Genomic DNA, 26,073 nt, shown 5'->3' on the forward strand with positions numbered 1-26,073 from the left:
TGGAGTTTTTCTTGGCAAGAGTATTGGAGTGGTTTGCCATTTTCTTTTCCAGTGGAGAAAGCACATAGTAGGAGCTTAATAAATGTTTATTTATTGATTGAAATTTATCATGTTAGAAATTGAAATTAATAATTTTAGTGATATTTATTAATTTGTTAAAAAGAACAATAATAAATCCATTACAAGTTAACATAAATAACATTTTTATGAAAAAACTATACTTTTCAAAACAAAAACAAATTTACTGAGAATAGCATTATTTTACATATTTACGCAGATTTCTTTAATATCTAAGAAAAGACAGGTAGACTCTCATTTGCTTCTGTATTCAATCTGTTTTGGTTGAAGTATATGAAGAAAATCCAGCCTCACATAGATATGTAATTGGAAAAGAGAAATAATTTAATATGTAAATAGTATTAGTGAAAAATATTCATGCTAGGGGTCCTAACAGGGTCTCAGGGACCCTCAGGGTTTCCTGGACTACATTTTGAGTGTATTTTAAAGTAGATCTTCACCTTTTGGGGGGAGCAGGGTGTAGGGCGGATGGTATTGAGATCCTTTTGGCAATCAGCCTGGCAAAGCTCACTTCTCAAGTAATAATTTTTCTAAATGCATACAGTAAAATACACAGGATTACAAAGGATATTAATTATATTGAAAGACTACTATCAAGTTTGTTTTTTTAAAGAAGTTCAGGAACCCAGGTTAAGAACACATTACTACTACTCTCTCTCTCCTCAAGCTATCTTGTATTTGCTTATCTAAGTGAGTGCTGTACCCCCAATAGAATAAATATTCTCCCAGGGCAAGAGCTCTTTTTTGTATTGTCCTTATATTCCCCATGCCTTAGTTTGATGCCTTGTACATAGTAGGTGATTAATAGGTGCTTGTTGAATGACTAACTGAATGAATTAAGTAACTTGCCCAAGATCACGGCAGTCAGATTCAAACCAACGTGCTTTGATTCCAATCCAGAGTTTTCCATGCCACTGCACTGTGTCCTAGTGAATAACAGTAGCCTGGCCATTAGGGATAGTCTCTTTAGAAGATTTGCCATTTATGGTGCCACTATGGATTTCCCATCACTGCCCTTCTGGTAGACTTATCTAGGTCTCGTTCCTTTTCCAGAATGGCTACACCCCTCTACACATCGCTGCCAAACAGAACCAGATGGAGCTTGCCAGCCACTTGCTACAGTATGGGGGGTCTGCAAATGCTGAATCAGTACAAGGTGTGACACCCCTTCACCTTGCGGCCCAAGAGGGTCATGCGGAAATGGTCGCTCTGCTACTCTCGAAACAAGCTAACGGCAACCTCGGGAACAAGGTAAGTTCTGGACTTCCTAGCATCCTTGAGTACTGCCCTGCAGTGTCAGGGATTGGGGCTGGTAACCAGGTTGGCTGAGGAGACTGCTAGAGAAGATTCCATCATTCATTACCCTAGTTGCCTGGATTCTGAGTGTGGGGGTGCAGACTCCCAATAACCTTGTCATACAATGCTATATTGAATATTCATTTCCTGAAGGACAAACCAATGGCCTTGAGGAGACCTTTCTGTATACAGTCTTTGGAAAGCCAAAGGAGGGAATAAAATTTAAGGGTCATTTAAACTTCCTAATCACAAGAGTCCCATTAACTCTTGCTGCCTTGGGCTGAAAAGCTCTTTTTGTCGAGGAAAGAACAGAACCACTGACAGTAATAAGGGAGTCAGCACATTAGGCTCATTGGATTTAACAGGAGCCCAGTGACAGCTGCATTTTGTGTTGATGTCTGGTTTTCTCTGTTGGGTTGTCTTGTGGCAATTTAGCCCACGAGTTGATAATGATGATGGCAGCCCTCAGCTACTACAAAACATTAACTAACCCATACAATAGCCCCTGGAGGCAGATTAATGACTGTATTGCTCTGATAAACTCTGCATTTATATACAATATCCACTTTGGTCAAATCCTTTGAACTTGAAGGAAATACACTTCCATAGCTTATATGATGGAAGGATCATAGGATTCAACAGAGGAAGAGAGCCTGGAGATGATCTAATGGAAAGTGAGGCTCACACAGGTAGTGAGTAGGCCAGCTGGGATTTGAACCCAAATTGTCATCATCTTCATCATGATCTTCTTCTTCTCCTCCCTCCATCTTTTCCCTCCATCTTCATCTTCCTTCCTCTTCCCCTCTTTCTCCTCCTGCTCCTCCTTTTCCTTCTTCTTCACCTCCTTTTTCTCTTTCTCTTCCTTCCTCTCCTTCTCCTCTTTAGACTAGACCTGGAATTTTATTGGTATGAGAGACTTAGACTAGATGGCCTGTAAGGTCCTTTCCAACTCTAAGTCTATGCTCCTACATATATGTAAGTATGTAAGTATATGCAGACTCCATGTGTGAGGATAAATACAAAATAAATGTAAGCTACTTAAATACAAGTTAGGGAGTAAAGTAGCAATTGGTTGAATCATTGTATAGAACATGATGCTTGAGCTTCATCTTGAAGAAAGTTAGGCTTCTATGAAATGGCAACGAGGAAGGAGTGCATTCCAGGCATGGTAGACTGCCAGTGGAAAAGTATGGAGACTGAATGGAGCATCATGAGTAAGGAATAGAGAGAAGTCAGCATCCACAACAGTCTCTTTAGACAACTCCTCTTTTTTCCTCCTCATCAGAATGTTTTCTCTTTGTGCTACCAGAGTTTTATTCTTTTTTTTATTTTTTAAATTTATTTATTTAAGTTTTCAACATTCATTTCCACAAAATTTTGGGTTCCAAATTTTCTCCCCATTTCTCCCCTTCCCCCACCCCAAAACGCCAAGCATTCTAATTACCCCTATCACCAATCTGACCTCCCTTCTAGCATCCCTCCCTTCCCTTATCCCCGTCTTCTCTTTTATCCTGTAGGGCAAGATAATTTTCTATACTCCATTACCTGTATTTCTTATTACCTAGTTGCAAGAACAATACTCAACAATTGTTCCTAAAACTTTGGGTTTCACCTTCTCTTTCTCCCTCCCTCCCCACCCTTTCCCTTTGGGAAGGCAAGCAATTCAATATAGGCCATATCTGTGTAGTGTTGCAAATGACTTCCATAATAGACGTGTTGTGTAAGACTAACTATATTTCCCTCCATCCTATTCTGCCCCTCATTTCTTCTGCTCTCTCTTTTGAACCCTGTTCCTCCCCAAGAGTGTTGACTTCTAATTGTTCCCTCCTCCCATTGCCCTTCTTTCCATCATCCCCCCCACCCTGCTTATCCCCTTCTCCCCGACTTTCCTGTATTGTAAGATAGGTTTTCATACCAAAATAAGTGTGCATTTTATTCCTTCTTTTAGTCAAATGTGATGAGAGTAAGTTTCATGTTTTTTCTCTCACCTCCCCCTTTTTCCCTCCACTGAAAAGTCATTTACTTGCCTTTTTTATGAGAGATAATTTGCCCCATTCCATTTCTCCCTTTCTCCTCCCAATATATTTCTCTCTCACCCCTTAATTTAATTTTTTTAAGATATGATCCCATCCTATTCAACTCACCCTGTGCTCTCTGTCTCTCTCCCTTTGTGTGTGTGTGTGTGTGTGTGTGTGTGTGTGTGTGTAATCCCACCAACTACTGAAAGATACTGAAAAAAGTTTTCAAGAGTTACAAATATTGTCTTTCCATGTAGGAATGTAAATAGTTCAACTTTAGTAAGTCCCTTATGATTTCTCTTTGCTGTTTACCTTTTCATACTCCTCTCGATTCTTGTGTTTGAAAGTCAAATTTTCTTTTCAGCTCTGGTCTTTTCATCAGGAATGCTTGAAAGTCCTCTATTTCATTGAATAACCATTTTTTCCCCTGAAGTATTATACTCAGTTTTGCTGGGTAGGAGATTTGTGGTTTTAGTAATAGTTCCATTGACTTCTGGAATATCATATTCCAAGCCTTGTGATCCCTTACTGTAGAAGCTGCTAGATCTTGTGTTATCTCAATTGCATTTTCACAATACTTGAATTATTTCTTTCTGGCTGCTTGCAATATTTTCTCCTTGACCAGGGAGCTCTGGAATTTGGCTACAATATTCCTAGAGGTTTTCCTTTAGGAATCTCTTTCAGGAGGTGATTGGTGGATTCTTTCAATATTTATTTTACCCTCTGGTTCTAGAATATTAGGGCAGTTTTCCTTGATAATTTCTTGAAAGATGATGTCTAGGCTCCTTTTTTGATCATGGCTTTCAGGTAGTCCCATAATTTTTAAATTGTCTCTCCTGGATCTATTTTCCAGGTCAGTTGTTTTTCCAATGAGATATTTCACATTATCTTCCATTTTTTCATTGTTTTGGTTTTGTTTTGTGATTTCTTGGTTTCTCATAAAGTCATTAGCCTCCATCTGTTCCATTCTAATTTTGAAAGAACTATTTTCTTCAGTGAGCTTTTGAACCTCCTTTTCCATTTGGCTAATTCTGCTTTTTAAAGCATTCTTCTCCTTATTGGCTTTTTGAACCTCTTTTGCCAATTGAGTTAGCCTATTTTTAAAGGGGTTATTTTCTTCAGCATTTTTTTGGGTCTCCTTTAGCAAGGTGTTGACCCACTTTTCATGCTTTTCTTGCATCTCTCTCATTTCTCTTCCCAGTTTTTCCTCCACCTCTCTTACTTGATTTTCAAAATCCTTTTTGAGCTCTTCCATGGCCTGAGCCCACTGAATATTTATTTTGGATTTTTGGGATACAGAAACCTTGACTTTTATGTCTTTCACTGATGGTAAGCATTGTTCTTCCTCATCTGAAAGGATGGGAGAAGATATCTGTTCGCCAAGAAAGTAACCTTCTATGGTCTTATTTTTTTCCCCTTTTTTGGGCATTTTCCCAACCAGTTACTTGACTTTTGGGTCCTTTGTCAGGAATAGGGTATACTCTGGGAATCTGTAAGATCTCAGTTCCTCCAATGTGGTACAATCAAGTATGTACACTAGTCTGGAAGCAGGAAGAGATTTTTGTGCCCAGAATCTTAGCAGTTACGTCTCCACAGCCACCTGGCCTCCAGTTCTGCCAAGCCAGCACTGGGGGGCTGGGATTCAGTCAAGCTGTGAGGGCAGGGCTACCATTCAGTGCAAGACAAAGACCAGGTGCCTCAAGGCCTCCACACAGGGCTGAGGTAAGACTCAGCTCTTCAGTGCCCCCAGGGGTTTTTACACTCCAACAATGGAGTGGGCTTTAGGGGCTGCTGTGCAGCCTCTGTGACCACTGCCTGCTGCCAGAGCTATGGGAAGGCCCTTCTCCCTTCCTGGCCAGCTGAAAAAACCCCCATCACTGACCTTTGGCACCTGTGGGTTGAGGGATCTGCAGACCTCTGCTGTGACTGGAGATTCTGCCCCCAGGTGTCCTCCTCCCAGAGTCATGCCACGCTGTGGGGTCAAGGCTGGGCTGAGCTGGGCTCTGCTCCACATTGGTGCAACCCACGTTTCCTATGGGCCTTTCAGGTCACCCTGGGCTGGAAATCTCCTCCACTCTGTTGTTCTCCACTTCTGCTGCTCCAAAATTTGTTGAGAGTCCCTCTCTACAGATGTTTTGTGGGCTGTGTGGGTGCAGCCTCCATAGTGTGTTTTTCTGCTCCGCCATATTGGCTCCACCCCGCCAGAGTTTCATTCTTAAGAGCTGCCCGTACCAACTGGGCTGACTTTCTCTGCAGTACTTTAGTTCATGGGAACCTACCTTATCCTTTCTGTGAATCCGCTGAAATCTGCTCTAAAAATCCAGAGAGCACATCAGAATATTATACCTAGCTTTCCCCTCCACTATTACAAATGGCAGTTTCCTCACAAGAGGCCAATAATGTCTTTTTCAGCAACCAGTTCCTCCTCGTTGGAGACAATAAGGTCTAGGAAGTAGCTCTCCCCACAGGTTCTTCCATCTTTTCAAGAAAGGAAAATATAGTTAAAGCAAGTGAAGAAATAATTAGCTCCTCTGCTTTGGAGAAAGAGAGAATCTTGCAGACATTTGGATAATTGAAGTGGCCCCCACCATGACTACATTGCACCACCATGCTTGTCTTGTGCTCCGTTTTCTGAATATCTCAACTCTTCCTTCTTTCTGTCCAGGCTATCGATGTGCATCCTTCCTAGTCAAATCTCTTGACTCTGGTCCATACAAAGAACCAACTCAAAAGATAGGACAAGAGTTTCATGGTTCTGGATGGTGTTCATTTGACAGTAAAGTCTATTTTTTTCTGTGCTATGTAGATTTCCCATTCTAAAAAAGTATTAATGCTAGTAGATGGTAACAATAGCATTTATGTAGTGTTTTAAGATTTGCAAGACACCTTACAAATATCTCATTTGATCTTCACAAAAACCCTAGGAGGTAGGTGCTATTATTACCCCCATTTGTAAAATGGGGAATCTGAGGCAGACAAAGGTTACATGACTTCCCCAGTGTTACACTATTAAGTGTCTGCAGCTGGATCTGCACTCAGGCCTTCCTGACTCTAGACTCAGAGCTGTGAGTGCTATGGTGCTACCTAAGCATCTACTTAACATTTCTGTAGCACTTCATATTTTTCAAAGTACTTTCACATCTATGGCCTTATTTTATCTTCATAAAAAATGCAGAGTAAGTATTCTCTCCCCCGTTTTCCAAATGAGAAAACTGAGCTCCAGAAAAGTGAAACTAGAATTCCAAGGTTATTAAGACCTTGGTCTCCCAACATTATCTCTACTGGTAATAGTAGACTCAGGTGGCTCAGTGGATAGAGGACTGGGCCTGGAGTCAGGAAGACCTGAGTTCATATCTGGCCTCAGACACTTGCCAGCTGCGTGACCCCCAGCAAGTCACCTAACCTCTGTTTGCCTCAGTTTCCTCAACTGCAAAATAAAGCTCCTGCTTCCCAGGTATGTTGTGAGGCTCAAATGAGATAATTTTAAAGCACTCATCACAGTGCCTGACACATGGTGAGTGCTAAATAAATGTTAACTAGTATTATTATTAATCCAGCCTCAGACTCTTACTAGCTGAGTCTCTAGGTAAGTCACTAAGTCTCTATCTGCCTCAATTTCTCCATCTGTAAAATGGGGATAATAATAGCACTTATCTCCCAGGATTGTTGTAAGGATCGATATTATAATTATAAATACAGATAATTATAAAATGATTGGCACAGATTAAACACTATAGAAAAGTTATTGTTGTTTTTATTATTATTTACTTTATTATAATATTAATTTTATTAATTAATATTTCTGAATATTATTTGTTGTTATTATTAATTATTATTCATCTAGACACTAGCTATGTGCCTCTATGTAAATCACTTTGTTGCTGTCTGCCTCAATTTCCCCAATTGTAAAATGGGGATGATAATAATAGCAGTTACCTTGCAGGGCTTTTGTGAGTATCAAATGAGTGCCTATGTAAAAGTGCTTTGCATACTTTAGAAACTCTATATAAATATTATTGTGAATCATTCCACTGTCACATACTGAACTACAGATCTGAGACACAGATCAAGCTCAGTGGGTGGACCTCTGATACTTAGGTTGGTCTCAGCAGTGATGAAACCTTGTACTGTTTTTCTTTTCAGAGTGGCCTCACTCCTCTCCATCTGGTGGCTCAGGAGGGCCATGTGGCAGTAGCGGATGTGCTCATCAAACAAGGGGTCACCGTCGATGCCACCACACGGGTAAAACAATGAACCTGTTTCAGTCAATGAGTTGCATGTGTGGTGTTCCTTTTCTATGCTCCCTTCCTCTACTTTCATCTCCCCACCACACACATAAAAACAAACAAACAAAAACCAGCGCTGCTTTTCATGTGACTTCCCTTTGGTTTACTATTGTAAAACCATGGTGACCTCTTACATGGAACTTCAAGATCCCTCCATGCAAACAGTGCCTTCTGGAGAAAGTTGCAAGGGTTGAGATATGTTGAAAAGTCTAACATGCTTCATATTTTCTTTTCAATTTGGACTATTTTCCCAGGGCCATGACTCCAAGCATCTCTAGGGAAGGTGTTTAAGTGAATGGATGATAACAGCTGGGATTCCCACAGTTCCACTTTAAACTTTATCAGAGTGCTTTCCTTATAACAGCTCTGGGGTCATTGCTACCGATGTGAATATTTCCATTTTACAGAGGAGGACTGAGGCTTAGAAAGGTTAAGTCACTTGCCCAAGGAAATGCAGCAGTTCTTGTTGGAACTGAAACTTGATCCATTTTTTCTGAGTCCCAGAGCAGTGTCTTTCCCACTGCACAACACTGCATGAATTTGAAATCTATTTTATAGCATTAGAATGCAGAATACATCACTACACAGATCACAATGCATCTATGATTTAATAATACCTAGCACTTAAATGGTGCCTTAAGGCTTGCAAAGAGTGGGACAATATAATTATCTTTTTTGACCTTTGCAACAACCTTAGGTACTATTATTATCCCCACTCTACAGATGAGGAAACTGAGGCTGAAAGAAGTTAAGTGATTTTTCCCCAGGGTCATCCAACTAGTGGTGTCCAAGGTGGGATTTGAACTCAGGTCTTCCTGATTCGAAGTCCAGCGTTCACGCCCACTGTTCAGCCTTGCTGACTAACATTTACAGTTGTCTCCACGTCAGAGAAGTTATGACTTACCTATGGTAATAATAGGGGCAGGATATGAACTCAGACCTTCTTGTCTCTTCTAGTATTTCTACAGTCTCTCGGTTGTACCATATTTTGTCTTCTATTCTTAACATTAAACCCCTAAAGCCATGGTGGCTGCCACAGTGAAAAGAACAGGAAGCCAGACAATCCCTAGAAGTCCTCTGAAAACACTCATTAAGACTAAAAGGAATTGTTCACATTTCCCATCTGATTCTCACAACTACCTTGTTAATTAGGAGGTGCAAGTATCATCCTCCCCATTTTACAGATGAGAGTACTGAGGTCTGGGAAGGTGAATTACTTACTCACAGACTAACAGTTAGTAAGCATGAGTCTCTTGAGTCCCAATATAGGGCTCCTTCCACTACATCATGAGCAGTGGTTTCTACAGACAAAGAGTAGGATACTTAGAAGAAATGCTTCTCTTTGTATCTCTAACATCACCTTATACCTTGTAGGTGCCCCAAAAATGTTCACTGAATTGAACTGAATTGAATTAATTCATCTTTCCTTTTTCCCCCCAGATGGGCTATACTCCATTACATGTGGCCAGCCATTATGGAAATATCAAGCTGGTAAAGTTCCTGCTACAACACCAGGCAGATGTTAATGCAAAGACCAAGGTACAGAAGAAAGTGTCTTCCTTGGGGAATTCAGACACTTCTATGGGCTCAGTTACCCCTACACAGATGATTCCCAAATGTATATATCCAGCCCTTATCTCACTCCTGAGCTCCAGTTCCATATCTTCAGCTTCATGTCCCAGAGGCATTTCCAACTAAACATGCCCAAAATGGAATTCATCCTTCCCCTATAAAACCACCACCATCCCTATTTCTGATGCAGAAACCACATTCTTCCCAGTTCTTCAGTCTCAAAACCTCACAATCATCCTTGACTCTTTTTTCTTCATTCCCTGTTCCCTAAATCCAATCAACTGACAAGTTCCTACTTCCACAAAATACTTCCTGTCCATCCTTTCCTCCCTGCTGACTCAGTCATCATCCTATATTTCCTGGATTTCCTAATTATTTTTCCTATTTCACTTCTCCTGCCTCTAATCCTCTCTTTACATAGCAACCAAAATAACCTTCCTACAGCACATTCTGACCATATCACTCCCCATTCAAAAACTTTCTATGACTTCCTATTACCTCTAGGATAAAATATGAACCCCTTACTTAAGGCACTCACAATCTGACACCACTCTACCTTTTCATTCTTATTTCCCATTACTCCTCCTTACAAACTCCACATTCTAGCCAAATTAAGCTCCAAGCAATTACCGGTACACAAAACATTATTTTCTTCCCCTATATATTTGCACAGGCCATGAGCCATCCCTGGAAAATACTCCTTCCTCTTTTCTACCTCTTCCTTCAAGGCTTAGCTCTGCTACCTTCTCCTCTGTGAAGCCATCCCCAATCCTCTTTCTTTCCCTACCCCCACCCCAGCTAAAAGTGATCTCTCCTTTCTCAAATTTGTCTAAAGTACTTTGCTACATCTTTCCTTTGCTCCCATCAGTCCCTACCCTGAATCACACACATCTATGTACACATCACTTCTTTCCCAAGGGGAATATAAACTCATTAAGGATAGGAACTATACCAACACAGTACCCTGCACATAGTAGGCACTTTTCATAAGTGTTTATTGAACTAAATTGAGATGCCCTAGTTCCAGTTCTTATATTATCCCATACTAACTGTAAGATTGTGATGTACCTGGAAGAAATTCTGAGTAGGTGTGGCTTTACTCCTACTGGTGAAGATTTAAAAAGCAAGTTTGAGGTGCAAAAATAACCTGGAGGGAAGTTTTCTCCACTTATCATGTTTCTATAAACAGTTACAATCTTTTTGGCTGTTCCCCACCAGAATACTGAATGAACAGAGTGTCCCAGGATTTGAGGTATTCCCTTCTCCAGCAAATAGCACAGCTTAACAAAATCCTACCTTCCATTGCAGCTAGGATACACTCCTTTGCACCAGGCAGCTCAGCAAGGACATACAGATATTGTGACTCTGCTGCTGAAGAATGGTGCTTCCCCCAATGAAGTCAGCTCGGTGAGTGCCTTGTGCGTCTTTTACTTAGACAGCTGCTGTCCAGAGACCACTTCATCAAGGTTCTTTCATCCACTGAGGTTCTTTCACCTGACATTAATTGACTTTAATTGTAACTCCCTGACTTGAACATCCTTTCAATCCATACTTAGAAATCATATAGCTTCACCTAAATATTCAGAAAAATAAGGGCTATAATGGTAGCAGTTATGGAATTCAGAGGGAATTTTTCAAAAGAATTAGACAGAAAGCAATAGATCATTAACTACAGCAGTTTCCAACTAATCCAAAGAAAGGCCTAAGGAAGGCATATGGGAGTGCCTGGGACAATTTTCAACAAGGGAGAACTATAACCAGATTTATCACCAGGACCTTGGGTGCATGGGTCTTTAGGTCACAACAGAAAGAGGAAAGGGTGAACAACAGAGCAGCTGCAGCGAAACTTTCCTCAGATCTGACATCCCTAGTTCTGGTGACCTTGCCTAATGAGTGCGGGTGATACCTGGGTTACAGGTGTTTTCACAGAAGCATCGCTCCCTGAGACAGCCCAAAGTTGGGGATTTTAAGCTCATCAAGAGCAAATATTGTATTGCTGCTATTTTACATCTCCTATGGGGCCCAGAACAGAGTCTTTTTAACACGCATGTTGAACCATATCATTATGAATCAGTCATCTTCACCAAGTTCTGGAGGCGGATCTATGGACAGTGTAAGAGATGAGACGGAAACTACCACATAATGATCCCAGGACATATCTTGTACCTTGAGTTCTTTTTTTCTTAATATATTCCTCCTGCCCATATGTTTTCTTGCTGAAGGACCTCAGTCCTTCTAGCCCTGTTCTTCGATGATATAGACCAGCCCTGACTCAGAATGGTCTGGTTGTTTCAGTTTGTGATTGGAACAACATATAGCAATTAACAAAACTTAGCCATAGAATGGAAAGGATATTCAGCAAGAATTCAGCATTGATTCAAACAGACACAGCTTCCCAGACTCTGGGTTGGCCAGGTTGGTACACCAGTCATACAGATGGGTCAAAACCGAACAAGAAGCCCCTTCTGTCTTTAGGTCACTAGGAACTATATCAGTGGCTTGAGCCATGGTTCCAATAACTTCCCAAGGATGCTTCCAAAACCTTTTAAGGAAAATTTAGGCTAGCATGTGTGTAGTAGATTTTGTTCCTATGGCACCTACCTAAATAAAAAAAAAAAATCCTTGAAGATGTCATGTGATAGAGAATTCACTGTCTTTCAAAGCAGCACATTTCATTGTCATTAAATAGCATTTAATTGTTAGGAAGATTTTCTTTATATTGAACCAAATTCAGCCTCCCTTCAACCTCTCCCCTATCGGATCAAGGGCAGGGACTATCTTTTACCTTTCTTTGTTTCACCAATACTTAGCCCAGTTCATGGAATGTAATAAGTGCTTAATAAATGTTAACTGACTTTTTTCATAGTTCTTTCTTCTCATGCTCTTCACATAACAGATCATCGGATGATTAGAAGCAGCTCTTATATCACCCTAAGCCTTCTCTTCTCTGCATTTAACAACCCATGAGCCTTCAACCAACCTTTATATTGTCCCCATTCTGATATCCTTATCTGGATGTACTAGAACTTGTCAATATCCTTCCTAAAATGTGATGCTTAGAAGTGAACATTCAAAATATCCTTTGGCAGTTTCCCATAAAAGTATAATGCAAGATATATCTCTTCTCTGCTTACAGTTATTTGAAGGTTTTATTCCAGTAGATTGAAGTTTCATCATGTTTTGATCCCTAGTGATAGAAAAACAACAAATGGATCCTTGGATCTTTGTGTCTTTAAAAACCACATATAGGGATTTCTCGCCCTTTTCTCAGTCAAAAATTCAAGTCAACAAATATTTATTAAGCACTTGGTTTGGGTCAAGAGCTATATACTAAGAGATTCTAAAAATAGTCTCTACCCTGAAGGATGCCACGTTCTTATGGATGTCATGATAGAATTTTACCAAAAAGGGTAAACTGAGGCAGATCTGAGCAACATAATATTTATTAACAGAGGTATGCTACCTGTCAATAGGATCAATAAGAAAATGATACAGAGTTAATCTTAATCTTCTCATGGGGAGATATATGGACAAACAAGACACGTACAAGATTAACTGGAAATCAGCAGCGGGAAGGCACTAGCATCAAGGGGGAATAGGGAAAAGTTTCTTGCAGAGGGGTGGCAACTGAGACTCAAAGGAAGCCAGGAGATGGAGGTGAAGAAGAAAGCATGTTAGACATGGGAGATAGCCAGAAGTGGGAGAGGGGGTATCTTTTGTAATGAATAGCAGAGAGGCTCATGTCTCTGGATAACAGAGTCCATGGAGGGAGAGTAAAGGATGAGGTGTTTGCTTTTTTTAAAGTACAGCACCTACTATGTGCCAGGCATTATGCTAAACACTTTATAAATACCATCTCTTCTGATCCTCCAACAACCCTGTGAGGTATGTGCTAAGGGCTGAAATGCCTGGAAATAGAAAAACAAATGGAAACTTTTTCCAATGCAATACAAGTTCCATATAACTTAGACTGATACATGCTCCCACACTTGCACTGATTTGTGCTTTTGTGGCCATCAGTCTATTTACCCAGGTCCAATGAAGCAGGCACACAGAAGCATGGATCCCAATGGAAACAGAGTGGGTTTTCTCCCAGTCCTGTCTTTTCCTCCCCATTTAATCCCACCTTCTTTTCTTCCTTCATCAGAATGGAACTACTCCTTTGGCCATTGCCAAACGCCTTGGCTACATATCTGTAACTGATGTGCTAAAAATTGTGACAGATGAAACCAGTGTTGTGGTAAGTACAATTCTCTCTGTAGGTCACCCCAGAGACATCAGTAGAAATGTTTGAACTCAGGACAAGTCCTCCAAACTGTACTACGGGCAAGCAGCATTAAATACACCATCAGTTCAATAGGGGACAGGGAGAGGAGGAGCAGGTTACCACATTGGAGGGAAAAGGGGCAGGCAGGAGACAAAGATCCTAGAACTCAGGTGTGAGGCTTCCTTCTAAATAGAGCACCCTGAGTAAAACACCAACAGCTCCTCCCTAATTACATCTCATTATTTGCAAGAATCTTAACCAATGGACTGATGGCCCAGTGGGGGGTCCATTTGGGAGCAAAGGTCAGGGCCTTTGCAGCACTTGCAATAGACCAGTATATTGATAATACTCGAAGGTTTTTCTCATATCCCCACATAGGGTCTTGCTGCCATCTAGTGTTATTGGGAAACCACAGTGACTGGGTTTCAGGGTATTAAAATGAAGATGTGTAGGAAAAAGAGAGAGAAAATAGGAGTTGGTATTTTCTATTTAATTATTCTGACAATAACCAACTTTCTTGAGGTCAGTTTCACTGTCTGAAACAGCTGGCTCCAATTTTGATAACTGAGTAACCTACCTCCTTCCTTCTTCCCTCATCCTGGTCCTAAGTCATTGTGTGGAAGCATATGGAAGAAAGCATTGGATTTGGAGTCAAAGAATGTGGGTTCAAGTCTTGCCACTTATTAGGGTGACCTTGAACAAGTCAATTAAGTTCTTTGGGCCTCGGTTTCCATGTATGTTAGATGAGGATAATGAAATTTACTCCATCTAGTTTCACAAAGAAATACCATAAGCACAGCGCTTTGTTAACAGCCTCTTAATACTGGCAGCACTAGGGTCTCTAAAAAGTCCCAGAGTCAAGTCTGTGTTTTTCTTTCAGTTAGTCAGCGACAAGCACCGAATGAGCTTCCCAGAGACAGTGGATGAGATTCTGGATGTCTCTGAAGATGAAGGTAAGGGGTGGGGCCGCTAAATTCAGGACAAAGAAGAGGGACAGGACACGGAGATCTTTGTTGATACCTCCTCTTTTCTAGGGTATTCTAACACTTCCACTTCTGGGAATCTGAAGGGAGATTCTAAAATTCTTTCCCCCTACCCCCCACTTTTATTGCTGTTCTTATTAAAATGTACCACCACCCCAAGCACATGTGCACACACACACACACACACACACACACACACACACACACACACACACCCCTTATAATCATAAGAATTCTAGAATCAGAATGAACCTCAGAGACAGAAATGTGCTGAAGTCAGCTCCTATCATCAGCTCCTGAAAGCAGATGGTTAAATTTTCAGCGTTATCATTTCCACCTCAGCAATCAATAAATGCTACAAATTGGGGCTTGAGTGACTGTTCTATTGATTTCCAGACTTAAGAAAGTGATGGGGTAAGGTATTACTAGTGCAGACTAAACTTTAAAAGTCTACTGTGTGCACCATCTTCCCCCAAAGAACCAGTTGTTAAATGTTTACCAGCACAACACTGCTTAGTAGCTTTCTGATCCAATATCCTGCCCAACAGATGAACCTCTTCTCTCTCAGAGTTATTCTCTCCACTCATAGTGGATAGTACTGGAATTAAAGTAAGGAAACTGTGGGTTCAAATTCTGCCTCTGATCATTATAGGCCATGTGACTGTGGGCAAGTCACATAACTTCCCTGAGCCTTTGGCAACTCCATGAGGCTTCTTGGTTAAATTATAAACACTCTGTATAGGTGGATTTCTTACACCCTGACAAAATCTTTTACATGTTGATATAATAGCAATGTACATTCCATGTCCCTTCATCTGATTTTTTTTCATTGTTTGAACTCAGTATTTTCTTTAATAAGCTGTCTTGTGGCCAGTGATGAAATCCAGGCATTTTCTTTGTCATGAATTATCCAAGAGCCGCTGTCCTTTTGCCTAACTTGAGTTTGGAGATGGCTCTCATCTTCTCCTACCCTCATCCACGAAGTTCGCCAACCAAGTGAATTCGTCCCTTTCTTTGGCTTGTAGGGTGACAGATCTGAGCTATATAACCTGCCTCTTGCTATAACACTGACTTGAATCCTGTATTTCCTTAAACTTGGCTCTTTTTTGCTTTCCAGGAACTGCTCATGTAACTATAATGGGTATGAAATACTTTCTGTTTCCTGTGGTCTTTTGTCACCAGAGTACATTTCACCCTAAGCAACCCCAGCTCTCACTAACCCATCCCTCACCACCACCGCTTTCTAGCTTTCTGGGCTGGCTAACAGACCAGGAGCAAGGAACTTGATTAAATTAGGAACTGTATAATCATGAGAACCATCCCCTTTGGCAGGGAGTCCCTGCCCACCCATCTCTGTGTTTGTTCCCATGCTGCTGTGTTTGTGGTATTACTTGCATGAGCTGTTCTTTCATTCTGTCAGCTCCAGACTCACAAAGCCAGAAAACCTACTTTGTGGTACCAGGGAAGGTATCCACAAGGTCAAGGTCATGGTCTCCTAAGCAAGGACTAGCAGGGCTGGGGGAATGAGGAGAATTGTGACTAGATATGCAGATGGCCAATTCAGTCATATTTGAAACTTCTTTGTAATGGGTCCAACCCAGACTTAAATAATAGTATTGTGGGTCTTACATAAACCACATGAGTGGGCTTTAAAATGAAAGGTTTCAATTCTATTGTAGCAATTTTTCAATTTATCCCTCATTAATGCATGCTTTGGGAAGAATGAACTCAGAGAGTACTGATATCTCAAATACTCTCCTCAAAAAGGTCTGCTACAAATCAAAGTACATCAGGCAAAGAGAATTCCTTCTGTCTTCTGTCTGCCTTTTCCTGGCCAAGTTTATTGATGCATTGGGATTTGTATGTCCCTTCGTGTAGCATCTTATTGAGCCTAAGGCTAGAGGAAATAAACTAGTCAAATCAGTTTCTAATTTCTTCTAAAAGTCCTGATCCACCTTGTGCCTCTCTCTGTGGTGGAAGTATTGGGAGGAAGACCAGAGGAAAGCATTTTAAAAAACAAAAATAATCAAACACCCAACCCCCCCAAAAGAATCTTCTTGCCTCTGTCCTGTCCTGAGTTTAAATTTGTGCCCATTTCAGGAGAGGAACTTGTGGGCTCCAAACCTGAGAAGCAGGATGCCAGAGATGCAGATGAAGAGAAAGAACTCCTGGACTTTGTGCCCAAGCTAGATCAAGTGTAAGAATCACTTTCCCAGAGGAAGAATTCACATGAATGAAAGAATGGATGGATGGATGGAAGGATGGTTGGATGGACAGATGAAAGAAGGGATGGATGAATGGATGAATGAATGAATAGATGAATTAATGAAAGAATGAAAGAAAACAATTTAAAGTGCCTACTATGTTCTAAGTAATAGTCTTGAAAGAATTTGTATTTTAGCAGGGAGATATGCTGCACATAGAGTAATGTGGACTGGGAAGGACATTTTAATTCCGGAAATCATAGGGGTGGTAAATTGAGCCTCAGGGACTCTACCTCTAACTCCAATCCTAACCCCTAACTTCTAACTCTATAATCAAATCTACAGAAAGGAAAGGCAAGTCCTTGCTATGACCACTATCAGATACTAGAGGCTACTGCAGGGCTATTTGGCCCATGAGCATGACCCACCAGGCCAGTGGTATTCTAGGTCAGGATTTTTATTTGGCACTACTGCAAAGATAAGGAAGGAAAGAAGAAAGCAAGCATTTATTAAGTACGTACTATATACCAAGCTTTGTGCTAAGCACTTTGCAAATGTTTTCTCAGTTGATCCTTACAGCAACCCTGGGGAGGGGGGAGGTCCTACTATTGTCCCCATTTTACAGTTGAGGAAACTGAGGTAAACAGAGGTGAAGTGACTTGTTCAGGGTCACACAAGTAACTATCTGAAGTCAAATTTGAATTCAGTGCTCCTGGCTCAGGTCTGATGCTCTGTGAATTAGGGTGCCACCTACCAGCCTCTGGGAAGCAGTGGATCTGTAACAGGAAATTGATAGTTTTTTATCCTCCTACTACTATGATCCCAAGATCCCATGATCCCCCCTTCCCCAGCCCCACCACAAGCACCCATCTACACATACTCCTCACTTCTTACTAGGAAAAAAAAATCACTGATAGAGTTTTTTTATTTGAAATTTGTTGCCCAGCTAGGATTATGAATGGCTTCTCCTTTCACTGATAATGTATAAAGTGCCTTTTGTTGATCTGTTACATTTAATAGCAAGCCCAGTTGATGTGTGCAGTTGGATCCCATTTCTTTGCAGATGTACACTGTACAAAGACAGATGCCTTTGTACATGTGGATATGCGTACTTGAATCTTTCTTCTCTTAATAATAACTGAACCTTGTATATGTATGTGTTTGAAAGAGAAAGAGTGTGTGTGTGTGTGTGTGTGTGTGTGTGTGTGTGTCTGTCCATCCATGTAAGAGGGTGGGGGGAAGAGGTAAGTGATTTCTGGTGAGACATAAGCCTGCCAAGAATTCTCAAAGGGAGCAAGACAGATTTGTGAGGCAGGTAAAATTTCAGACATTTGGGCACTTGTTATGGTACCAACACTGGGGATCCCCTCCCAGTCATAGGAGATGCTAAAGGGTGATAAGACATGGTTTTTTCTTACAGGAGGTAACAGTCTAGCTGGACAGGCCAGGAACACATGAAACAGCTGTATATAAGACTTAGATTCCAGTGCCAGAATGAAGAATATATCCAGTATGGCACAGAAAACTATAGACTGGAGGAATATTTCACAAAAGATTCATAGATTTGTAGACTATTGGAGTTAGAAAGAACTACCTCATTTTACAGATGGAGAACCAGAAAGCCAGTCCCAGAAAGTGACTTGTCTAAAGTCACACAGAAAATGAATGTCAGGGAAGACTAGAATTCAGGTTTCCTGACTCCTCACCCATTGCCTTTTCCCTTCCCTATCATACTTCCCTACCTTAAGGAAGTGGGCATAGGCCTTAAAAGCAGGGTTCAACTTGTTAGTCTGAGAGAAGGATAAAAAGGGTGCAAAGAAGGGATGAGTCTGATGCATTGGGTGGGCACTGAGACCAACTAAGGTGGAAGATATATGATGGGGAGTGGAGGCAGGGTTGGATCGTATAGTAGGAGAAAAACAGGGGGTCATCTTATTAGAATATTCTGGGAAAGATAAAGGAATATCAAGTTACTAACTACAGCTCTCACACTGATTTTTTTCCATGTGATTTGAACCCAGGGTGGAATCTCCAGCTATTCCAAGGATTCCATGCGTCACACCTGAGACTGTGGTGATCAGAGCAGAAGAGCCAGAACAGGTAAAAATGCTTCACTTAACTTCTGCTCATTCCTACATAGGATCATGGGATCTGGAGCCATCATTTGGTCCAACCCCCTCATCTTTTAGATAAGGTATCTTAAAGGAAACAGACTTCCTGAGATAGAGAGTTTGAGGGAAAGACCTGGGAAAGGTATAGTATATTCTCCCCACCTGTTCAGGGCAACAACACACCTTATGTCAGTTCTACTCCAGCTGTTATAGCTTTGTCCCTGGTGGAGCCACAAGGTCAGGATTCAAGGCCTGGAATTAATATCATCTCTTGGTTTCCTTGTCCATAAAATGGAAATACTGCTTGTTGTTCTACCTGTCTCATGGAGATTATTGCAAAAATAAAATGAGACCAAACCTTCAAAAGCATCATAAACAGGTGATACCAAAAGAAGAATGATCCTGATACATCCAGTGGACAGGAAGACTGTCCTAGTTAGAGCAAGAAAACAAGAGGACGTAAGAATGTATAGAAAGTATGGCCAAGTTGACTCAGAGCAATAAAAATCAGGCTATGTAGTTCAAAAGCAGCTGGGTGGCTTGATGGATAGCACACTGGGCTAGAATCAAGAAAACTCAAGTTCTAATCCAGCCTCAGGCATTTACTAGCCATGTGACCCTGGTCTGCCTCAGTTTCCTTATTTGTAAAATAGGAACCTACTATGAAAGGAAATGGCAAACTACTCCAGTATCTTTGTCAAGAAAACCTCATGGACATTGTGGTACATGGGGGTCATGAAGAGTCAGACATGACTGAACAACTGAATAACAACAATGGGGAATTCAAATTTAATCTGAGAGGTAATGAGTAGCTATCCTGGAGTCTTCTAGGATAGGAGAAGATGCTGGCTTTAGAGTCTGAGGATCTGAGTTTGAATCTTGGCTCTGTACTTGCCATCTGTGTGATCTTCAGCAAGTTGCTTAACCTCTCTGGGCTTCATCTGTTAAGTGAGGGGGTTGGGCTAGAAGCCCTCTGAGGTTCCTTTCAAATGATGTGGAAGTAGGGAAACTGAGAACAAGTTGGCCTTAGTCCCATTTAAAGCTATGGTAGACACTATAAAATATTTGGAACTCTACCTGCCAAAACAAACCCAGGGACTATATGAACACAATTACAAAACACTTTTCACACAAATAAAGTCAGATCTAAGTGGAAAAACATTATTTGCTCATGGGTAGGCCAAGCTAATATGATAAAAATGACAATTCCACCTAAATTAATTTACTTATTCAGTGCCATACCAATCAAACTACCAGATAATTATTTTCTGGAGCTAGAAAAAATAATATCAAAATTCATCTGGAAGAACAAAAAGTTCAGAATATAAGGGAAATGATGAAAAGAAATACTAGGGAAGGTGGCCTAGCTCTACCATATCTCAGATTGTATTATAAAGCAGCAATCACCAAAACCACTTGGTACTGGCTAAGAAATAGAGGGGTAGAGCAGTGGAATATGTTAGGTACTCAAGATATAGTAGTTAATAAACTGTTTGACAAAAATTTCTGGGAAAATTGGATAAAGTGTGGAGGAAACAGAGCATAGACCTGTGCCTGACACCATACACAAGAATAAATTGGCCTTAGAAGGAGAGTGATTTACTCATAGTGCTGTCTGTGGGACAACTAGACATCCTGAGGTCTAGTAAGTGAAGGGAAATGGTGGCCACTTTTGAATATGATCTTTTATCTCCTCTTCAGGCATCTAAAGAATTTGATGAAGATTCATTAATTCCCAGCAGCCCAGCAACAGAGACCTCAGATAATATTAGTCCTGTGGCCAGTCCAGTACATACAGGGTGAGTGTGTCAGGTTCAAGAAACCACGGCTGGATACACCTTCATCATCTTCTGTCATATAGCAGCTTCTCTCTTTCCTTAGGGGCTGGAAGTGATTGATTTTAGTTTATTTGTTTTTTTTAGGGGGGTAGTCAGGCAGAGGGATAGAGCCCTGAGAAGGGAGAGGACATTAAGCAATCTGTTTTTCCATCTGACCTCCCAGCTTCCTGGTGAGCTTCATGGTTGATGCCCGTGGGGGCTCCATGAGGGGAAGTCGGCACAATGGCCTGAGGGTCATCATCCCACCCAGGGCATGTGCAGCACCCACTCGCATCACTTGCCGCCTGGTCAAGCCCCAGAAGCTAACCACACCACCACCCTTGGCTGAGGAAGAGGGCCTGGCCAGTAGGATCATTGCACTGGGGCCAACGGGGGCCCAGTTCCTGAGGTAAGTGTGATGGGGAGACAAGAGAAATAGAATGGAATTCACTTTCCCTGAGCAGCCTGCCTTCAATCTACTGCTCTCATGAGTGTAGCACTGGGAATATGGCCATACTGATACAGCCAGGAGAGGCAGGGGAAGGGCAATCCAGCTCCAGGAGATTTTCTTACTGTACTTTATGAAGAGGAGGAACAATGTTGAATTTTAATCCCCAGTGAATTGATGGTTTTATTCCCTTTTTTCCTTCTTTTCCCTTGCCTTCTTGGGAGAGTCTATAGCCCTGGAAGATTTCTCTGTGCCTAGAACCTGACCATTGTGGTGCCTAATTAAAGCCAACATAAAAGTTTGCCTGAGATGCCATTCAAAGGGGCTTAGTTACTAACCCACTAAAAGTCTCATTCTAAACTGGTCTTCCTTGTAAGACAATCCCAGATAATGGATTCTAAGGGCAGTATTCAAGAAACATGGATTAAAGGCCTCTTCTGCACAAGACACTGTGCTAGGTACTAGGTATAAAAAGATGAAAAAGAAAATGACAATTCCTGCCTTCAGGAAAAGTCTACTAGGAAAGATATAAAATGTACATTGGTGAGTATAATTCAAGGTAAAATGTTACAGAGGCAAAAATCTACACAAAAAGCTCTAGGAAATTTTGAGGAAGAAGAATCAATATAGTATTATTTGAAGTCTAAGAGAGGAAAGGCAATATATTTCCAACATAAGGAATCAGAGAAAACTGCTTGGAGGAAGCAGCATTTGAGTTGGTCTTCAAAAGATGAGTAGGAATTCTAGGGATGTAGGAGTCAAATCTCGACTTGGTCTAGAGCCTAAGGTAAAGCAAGAAAGGTAGATTGGTGCCTTGCTCTGCCCTTACCTGTTGTACAGAGATCAGGTGAGTACAAGATGAGAAAGCAGCAGAGTCCAGTGGAAAGAGCACTGTATGGACCTTGGTTCAAAGCCCTGCTCTACCACTGGGCAAGTCATTTCACTTTTTTGATTCTCTATTTCTTCATCTGTTAAACGAAGGAGTTAGATTATATTATCATTTACAGAATCTCCTGGTTCTAAATTCTGAATATGTAAATAAGAAAAGGAAGGGACATAAATTCATTTAGCTAGGTGGCTCGATGGATTGAGCTTTGGTCCTAGGGTCAGGAAGACCTGAGTTCAGATCCAGCCTCACTTATTAGTTGTGTGACTCTAGCCAAGTTACTTCACTTCTGTCTGCCTCAGTTTCCTCAACGGTAAAGTGGGGATAATAAAAGCATCTATATCTTGAGTTGTTGTGCAGATTAAATGAGATAATATCTGAAAATATCTGCAAATATCAGTGCCTGCTTAACAAATACTTTTCTTCTTCCCTTCCCAGCAATCTGAGAAAAAAAATTTTTTTCCCTGATGGGGCCATGCCACCTGGTAGTTTTGTCACAAACTTACCAAGTTTGTGGTCACCTACAAAGTAGAAGGAAGGTAGGGGCTTCTACCTTCCAGCCAAGCATTGTCTTCTCTCTCCTGGGTCCCTTACCTACCTGAGATTTCTTTCTATCCTCCTCATCCCTTCCTGAGTCTTCTTTTTGCTCCTAGCCCCGTGATTGTGGAAATTCCCCACTTTGCCTCCCATGGTCGAGGAGACCGAGAGCTGGTGGTACTGCGGAGTGAGAATGGCTCTATGTGGAAGGAACATCGGAGCCGCTATGGAGAAAGCTACCTTGACCAGGCCCTCAATGGGATGGATGAAGGTAACTGGGGTCCCAGCATCGTGTACAGAGCCAGTGGTGGGACAAGAGGCCTGAAATGGGATTCAGAGTGGATGGGTTTCCTTGAGCAAAGGCACCCCAAGATTCCTCTAGATGATGTCCCATTCAGGTCGAATTCCTAGGACCCAAGACAGTCAGTGTGGTGTGGTGGAAAAGGCAGTGATCTCAAAATCAGAAGACTTCATTTGGAGTGCCAGAACCTAGTAACTGTATAAACCTGGGCGAATTACCTAACTTTGCTAAACCTCAATCTCCTTCCTCATCTGTAAAATGGGAACCGTGATACACTCTCTACCTCACAGGATTGGTGTGAGGAAATCACTTTATCAACTTTAAAGCCATGAATATACATACATACATACATACATACATATGTTTGTATCTATATGTCTAATAATGCTAATAGATAGCATTTATATCAAGCTTTCAGGTTTGCAAACACCTTTATACAAATATTACCTCATTTGATCCTCACAACAGCCCTGTGAGATAGGGGATATTATTATCATCTCTATTTTACATATGAGGAAAATGAGGCAGACAGAGTTCAAGTGACTTGCCCAGGGTCACATAGTTCATAAATGTCAGGCCCAATTTGAACTAAAGCCTTCCTGATTCCAGGTTCAGTACCCTATCCACTGTGTCACCTGAATACATACATGCAAACATATATACATGTATGTGTGTGTACGTATGTATATACATACAGATTTATAATATATAATATACATAAATATATCTTCACATACACGTATTTGTTATTATTATATGAACTCAGAGTTTACAATGAAATTCATGAATATAGACATATACATATTATATACACAAATTGTTTTCAATTGATGTGAAAGAAATTTGATACTATTTTCATCTGTGCTGGTTTCTATTTTTATTATTTTATTTATTCAAATTAATGTAATGGAAAGATCAAATAATAGTCATGTGTTGTCTCCAGACACCATTGTTCTAATGCACTTGTGTGGCCTCTGGATAGAGAGAGAGTTCCAAAGAATTCCTATAACTACCTCCCATTAGCACTTTAGTGCAATGAACTTAACAAATTAGCTCATGTTACCTCCTAAGGAAGATATTAGACAAAACAAAGAAGAAAAGAAGGAGGAAAAAAAGCCCTGAGATTGGGGCTGGGGGAAGGCAGGAGGAATGTAGCTACAGTGATGGCAACAGCTAAGAATAGAAGGCCCAATTGCTTCCACCACCATCCCAATCCTGCTGTGCTTTGGGGAAAGGGGATAGGAAAGGTACAAGAGTTTGAGGGCTTAAGATCTACCTGCTGCTATCAAAATTCCAGATGTATAATAGAATGAACAAAGAATTAAGAGCCAGGAGACCTGGACTTGACCCCCATGTCTATTATTCCTGACTATATTACCTTGGACATGTTATTTCAGCTCTCTGAGCCTCACTTTTCTGACCTACAAAGTGATGGGGTTGAATGGATTCTCTCTAAGGTCCCAATTCTCAATCCTGTGTGAACAATCCAAGCAGTCATTGTTGACTCTTAAGGCATCACTCCTGGTTCTCCTGTCCAGACCCTCCAGGGCATCAGAACTACCTTGAATTATGGCATGTGGTTTGTGTTGGGGAGAAAGGCAGCAGAGTATAAGATGACCCCACTCCTCCAAAAGCAGGGTGTTGGGTAGCCATCTGTCATGACCAGGAGGGTTTGGGGTTTTTTTGGTGTCTACAGAACTGGAGAGCTTGGAGGAGCTGGAGAAGAAGCGGGTTTGCCGGATCATCACCACAGACTTCCCCTTGTATTTTGTGGTCATGTCTCGCCTCTGCCAAGACTTTGATATGATCGGCCCTGAAGGGGGGTCTCTAAAGAGCAGGCTGGTCCCCATGGTGCAAGCAACCTTTCCTGAAACTGCTGTTACCAAGAAAGTCAAACTGGCTCTCCAGGTAAAGTGACCCAAGCCCTCCTTAGCAGAGAATGAGTATAATGGATAAAAGTACCGGAGCAGGAGGTCAAAGACCTGAGCTTCAGGCCTATCTCCATTACTTGATGCTTACGTAATTTTGGGGAAACTGCTTAGCTTTTCTGGGCCTCAGTTTCCTTACCTGTAAAATGATAGGTCCTCTAATGTTCCCTAAAGGCCCTTCCATCTCCAACTCCTTTGATCTGATGATGCTAAAGGGTCCCAGCATGTAAGTTATAAATGAGGCCCTTTGACCACCCTCTGTGAGAAGGTACAATCAGCCTGTTGACAGGATTTTTACTATGCTTTCTAGGTATGTCAGGAAGTTCTTTCCCACCATGTAAGACTTATACTAAATAGGATACCCTTGAGTGAAAGTCCATATTAATCCATAATAGTCTTTTATGTCTCAGTGAGCATGAGTTTTGGTTAATTTCATAAGAATAGGTGGAGGTGGTGATGGTGGTGGTGGTGGTGGTGGTGATTATGGTGGTAGTGGTAAATGGTAGTAATGGTAGTTGTAGTGATGGTGATGGTGGTGGTGATGGTGGTAGTAGTAATGGTGGTTGTGGTGGTGGTGGTTGTTTTTAGGGAGGGAGGTAGTGGTAGGGTACCAGGGCAGGGCTTGGGAAGGGATGTCATTCAGGACCTGAAAAGAATAAAAACCATCTTCACCAAGGCAATGTAGAAAGAGTAAGAGAAAGAGCACTGGATTTGAAGTCAAAAAATTGGAATTCAGATCCTGAGTCTAACATTAGCTAGCTATGTGATGGTAGGCGTATCACCCAATCCTCTGAGCCTCATTCTCCATGAAATAGAAATAATACTTTGTGTGTTACCAACTTCATGGAATTCTTCTGAGGGAAGTGCTTTGTAGACTCTGAAGAACTCTGAATTATTATGATGTTACAGTTTTGTTCTGGACTGGTGAGTGAGCACGAAGGCAACTAACATTGAAAGTTATGGCCCATCAAGAAAGATGGAGGGAAGGGGAGGTGGGGCAGGAAAGTTCCTTAAGTAATGCAATAATGTAGGCCCCACTGTTCACCCTACAGACTGACCAGAAAGAGTAGTAATTGAAATAAAGTGTCCGCAGTTGTCCCCTTATCGAGCACTAAGTTACTTCACTACCTTCCCAGGCTCAACCTGTGCCAGACGAACTAGTCACCAAACTTTTGGGCAACCAGGCAACTTTCAGCCCAATTGTGACCGTGGAACCCCGCCGGAGAAAGTTCCACCGGCCCATAGGGCTCCGGATCCCTCTACCTCCTTCTTGGAAAGACAATCCCCGGGACAGCGGGGAAGGGGACACCACAAGTCTCCGCCTACTCTGCAGTGTCATTG

The 26,073-nt window shown here is 41.4% G+C and overlaps 1 protein-coding gene across 6 annotated transcripts in view; it reads left to right on the forward strand.

Moving 5' to 3' along the window:
- The window catches only part of ANK1 (ankyrin 1), a 188,241-nt gene that overhangs the window by 113,508 nt on the left and 48,660 nt on the right, over positions 1-26,073 (forward strand). For 4 of the 6 annotated variants that reach the window (XM_072635086.1, XM_072635085.1, XM_072635084.1 and 1 more), the window contains exons 17-30: positions 1,132-1,329; positions 7,536-7,634; positions 9,119-9,217; positions 10,559-10,657; positions 13,398-13,490; positions 14,398-14,470; positions 15,618-15,641; positions 16,601-16,697; positions 18,726-18,804; positions 20,517-20,614; positions 20,817-21,041; positions 22,620-22,774; positions 24,501-24,712; positions 25,869-26,073. In XM_072635086.1, the coding sequence (XP_072491187.1) occupies positions 1,132-1,329; positions 7,536-7,634; positions 9,119-9,217; positions 10,559-10,657; positions 13,398-13,490; positions 14,398-14,470; positions 15,618-15,641; positions 16,601-16,697; positions 18,726-18,804; positions 20,517-20,614; positions 20,817-21,041; positions 22,620-22,774; positions 24,501-24,712; positions 25,869-26,073 (1,756 nt within the window). The remainder of the gene's footprint in view (positions 1-1,131; positions 1,330-7,535; positions 7,635-9,118; positions 9,218-10,558; positions 10,658-13,397; positions 13,491-14,397; positions 14,471-15,617; positions 15,642-16,600; positions 16,698-18,725; positions 18,805-20,516; positions 20,615-20,816; positions 21,042-22,619; positions 22,775-24,500; positions 24,713-25,868) is intronic. The other 2 variants (XM_072635091.1, XM_072635087.1) reach the window with 1 other exon arrangement.

Source organism: Notamacropus eugenii, chromosome 1 (assembly GCF_028372415.1).
Source record: "Notamacropus eugenii isolate mMacEug1 chromosome 1, mMacEug1.pri_v2, whole genome shotgun sequence".
Taxonomy (NCBI): Eukaryota; Metazoa; Chordata; class Mammalia; order Diprotodontia; family Macropodidae; genus Notamacropus; species Notamacropus eugenii.